This window comes from Etheostoma spectabile, chromosome 7 (genome assembly GCF_008692095.1).
Source record: "Etheostoma spectabile isolate EspeVRDwgs_2016 chromosome 7, UIUC_Espe_1.0, whole genome shotgun sequence".
Lineage (NCBI taxonomy): Eukaryota > Metazoa > Chordata > Actinopteri > Perciformes > Percidae > Etheostoma > Etheostoma spectabile.
Genome location: NC_045739.1, coordinates 22,790,328 through 22,794,256, shown reverse-complemented (window position 1 = coordinate 22,794,256; position 3,929 = coordinate 22,790,328). Strand labels below are relative to the sequence as shown.

Genomic DNA, 3,929 nt, shown 5'->3' with positions numbered 1-3,929 from the left:
CCATTTCTAGCCACTGGGGGACCATAGGCAGGCTGGGGGGACTCATATTAATCTTAGAAAACCTCATAAAGTCACATTTTCATGTCATGGGACCTTTAAGTAAAATCGTTTGTTCAATCTTAGCATTACATTGTGTGTTCATTTAAGGTAATCACAGACAGCACAGATAATAATAAACAAAGCCATGCTTGGTAAATTGTCTTTATTTAATATTATTTAGGAATTTTTGCTTTTTACTCACCTATGTGAGACTGGACCACAGTCATGCGGTTGGTGGTGAGGGTGCCGGTCTTGTCGGAGCAGATGGCCGTGGCGTTGCCCATGGTCTCGCAAGCATCCAGGTGGCGTACAAGGTTGTTGTCCTTCATCATTTTCTACAAATGAGACAGTGATGGAGAACAGAGGGATGTGTGATGGAAGGGTGAGAAGGGAGTGAATGAGAGAGGGCAGAAGGACAGAGGCAGAGAGAATTGGATTGATGGAAGAAAGGAGAGAGGGAGGCAGGGTAAAAACACTAAGTGTGAAAATTGAGGGGCAGAAAAAATACTTTTTTTTCATTCAAGATATTTTTTATGAATGACTTATGCAAAGATTGATATTGACCTGGTGTGTGTAAATTACTGTGTGAATTTGTAAAGTGGATTTACTACCTTTTACCGCAGTTTGCTGATATTATCTGCACACTCTGATTAAACATCTGAACAATAATACTTTAAAAACTGATTCTTGCAATATTTCATTTCTAGCATTGTCAGATCTAAGTGCTGCCTTTGACACAGTTGACAAAACAAATGTCTCTAGGGGGACAATAAAGTATATTGTGCTGTATTGAACAATACAATACTACTGGGAGAGCCCTTAACAGCTCCTACATTTCCATTTGCGAAGCATGCAGCAAAGTGATGGGTAGTTGTACCTTGACAGAGTAGGCCAGAGAGATGGTGACAGCGAGAGGTAAACCTTCTGGGACAGCCACTACCAGCACCGTGACTCCAATGATGAAGAACTTAACAAAGTACTGGATGTAGACCGGAGTACACTCTGTCAACCACGTGTGACCTGCAACACAAACCATACATTACTGGCAAACAAACATACAACTTTAAAGAGTGAGTCATACTCGGCAGAGGGGAAAATATTGACCATAACAGGGAAACGTGTAAAATGTGCCAGGGAGTGAAAGAGGTGCATCCTGTGATAGTATGTGTGTTTTTAAGGGACGTTTTATACACACGAACCTTCAACGACAAACGTGTTGATGACAAAGTACAACACCAGAATGATGACGGTGATGGCTGACATCACCAAACCTGCGGGGAGAATCACAGAAAGGAGTCAGTGTCTCAGTCAGACTTTATTCACTATCTATGTTTTTGTTTTCGTGGCTCTGAAGTAACGCATGCCTGGTGAATAAAGAAAAGCTTCATTATTTACTTCACTCTGCTACCTGTGGGATTGCATTTCATAACAGTTTATTGTCCTTTCTCGTGTTATTATGCAGTAATAAAACATATTCTTAGTAGCCTCTTTTCTCTTCTCTCTCTTCCCGCTATTTTATTTTTATTTGTGTTACTTTATGACTCTTTTTGCTTTGATTTTACTTGTTGTGCCGTCCACTTCAATTTTACAGTACTTTGGTCAACTCTGGTTGTTTTAAACATGCTATATAAATAAACTTGACTTGACTTTTTGTATATATTTGCTTCTGTATTTATTGTTTATTTCATTATAATATTTAATATGTTTATGTATGCACCACCTAGGTAAATTATTCACTGCATTTGTTGCCAAGTGTTACTTGGCAACAAAGCCTTTTCTGAGTCTAAAACTTCACACCTTAAGCGCAAAGTTTCACACAACTCCCACAATTTATGTCTCATTTCAGAAAGAACTTTTCTCTACGTCATTGCCCCAGAAGCTCTGGGGGACTGACGGCTACAGAATTGACTGTGTGTGTTAATTGTTTGTGTAAAAAGTTACGTTACAACTGCTAGTAGAGTCCAAAGAATGCCAAGATTAGATTGACAGTTCTTTACCTGCTTTGCCAATTTGAACAGCGAGTTTGGTGAGCTTGCCCTGCAACACACTCTTTTCTTTTTTTGGAACACTGGTCTTCTTCTTCTCTCTGTCCTCGACCTCTCCTCCCTCTGCACTTTTCAGGGGTTGCATCTCCATGGCAACACCCCCGTCCTGCTTCTTGGCTGAAACACAGACACACACAAAAATCATACAATCATATACACTCACTTCAGCGCTGTACCTGCAGATGAAGTAGAATCAAGTAAGTAAGGAGAAAGAAGATGAAGTAAGCTCATCCTACATCAAAACCAAGCTTTACACACACACACACGCACACACACACACACACACACACACACACTCACATACTGTATACAGGGGTCATGAGCTTTTAAATGAGCTTTTACCTTTGTTCTGATTGTTCTCCACAGCTCCATCAGGTTGTTTTCCTGAGAGACAGGGAGGTTGATTTAGACAAAGGTCCATATAAAGATACGGGAATAGAAAGACAAACATATGAAAGAGAAGTGTTCACATGTGTGCATAATCAGAGTCACCCAAGTTCTGATCAGAGTTCTGATCTTAGGACAGTCAAAGACACATTTCCAGAAACAGAAAAACCACAAAGAAACAATACCAAAGGGAAGAATAATACAGGTACACACATCTTCATACACTGGGTCAAGAGACTGAGAAACATTTTCATATGTAAAAGTCCATCATAGGTCACTGTCACTTTCACTGCACTGTGTGCTGGGGTCCATTCATTGGCTGAGGAAAGGAACGGGGCAGGCAGACAACGTTGTGCTCACATACCATTGGTGACTGTGCTGAAATTGGCATCTGTAGAGATGAGCAACTGAGTATTGTCCTCTGTTTGGGGGAATGTGTGAGGAAAGAAAGGTTTCGGGGCATGTGAGAAGATTTGGCAAAAAAGGGAAAACAAAAGAGAGCAAAGAGGGAAGAATAAAAAACTCAAGTAGTAAATGTGTTTGCACGCACAACTCTTCCAGTAGATCGTAGATTGCTAACTAGACAAATATCAATTGAATAAAACCCCCAATCTCAAAGGAGAGACGATTCAAAGAGAACAGTATATAGTCCCATAGAAAACCCACATTGCATGAGGAAAAACTAGTTAACAAGTTATGGCATTTGTAGAAGTGTTATGAATAATTTATCAGCTCCAGTAAATGTTTGTCTGAATTATCCAGCCCACAGAGGCTGCTGCACTCATATGCAAATAAACATGCAACAAGATTTCTTTTTAAATAGAATAAGCATCATCAGCTAATTTGCCGCTGTCCATTTCTGCATTCCAGGATGCCAACAGTTCTGCACACATACCCGTGCATAAATGGGAACTGCAGTGGTGGAGGCATGGATGAGTCCACTGGTAATGATATTAACCTTAAGTGCTTCTGAAAGTATGGGTACCCTCTGTTGTTGTCTGCAGCTCTGCTCTGACTGCAGGGCCCTTCCAAAACAAATTTGAGCGTAGACTAATGCTTCATTCATTGCCCAACCAACACTCTTCCCTGAATCTCACTGGCTCACTCGCTCTCCCCTGCTCTTTCAATAATTGATTCAATCTGAAGCCTCTCTCTCTCTCTTTCTCTCTCTCAGATTAAAGGAGGGAGGGAAAAACACGGGAGAGCAAAAGGGGAAGATAGGAAAGTGAAAGAGGGCACAGTGGTGGGGTAAACAAGAGACCAAGTGAGGAAAACTAGAATAAAAATGGAAAGGCAGAGAGAGAAGGAGCAGGAGAACGAGAGGGATGGAGAGGATGTGGGCTAAATTATGGATGGGGTTAAACTGGTGTGTTTCCTGTTAAAGCTCTTATCGGAAATCAGTTAGGCACCCAACTAACTCTACACACACACACACACACACACACACACACACACACA

The 3,929-nt window shown here is 41.0% G+C and overlaps 1 protein-coding gene across 6 annotated transcripts in view; it reads right to left on the bottom strand.

Moving 5' to 3' along the window:
• The window catches only part of atp2b3b (ATPase plasma membrane Ca2+ transporting 3b), a 56,374-nt gene that overhangs the window by 29,710 nt on the left and 22,735 nt on the right, over positions 1 to 3,929 (bottom strand). For 4 of the 6 annotated variants that reach the window (XM_032522017.1, XM_032522021.1, XM_032522015.1 and 1 more), the window contains exons 7-12: positions 2,836 to 2,892; positions 2,427 to 2,468; positions 2,037 to 2,201; positions 1,239 to 1,310; positions 917 to 1,059; positions 242 to 374 (exon numbers count right to left, since the gene is read on the bottom strand). In XM_032522017.1, the coding sequence (XP_032377908.1) occupies positions 242 to 374; positions 917 to 1,059; positions 1,239 to 1,310; positions 2,037 to 2,201; positions 2,427 to 2,468; positions 2,836 to 2,892 (612 nt within the window). The remainder of the gene's footprint in view (positions 1 to 241; positions 375 to 916; positions 1,060 to 1,238; positions 1,311 to 2,036; positions 2,202 to 2,426; positions 2,469 to 2,835; positions 2,893 to 3,929) is intronic. The other 2 variants (XM_032522018.1, XM_032522020.1) reach the window with 1 other exon arrangement.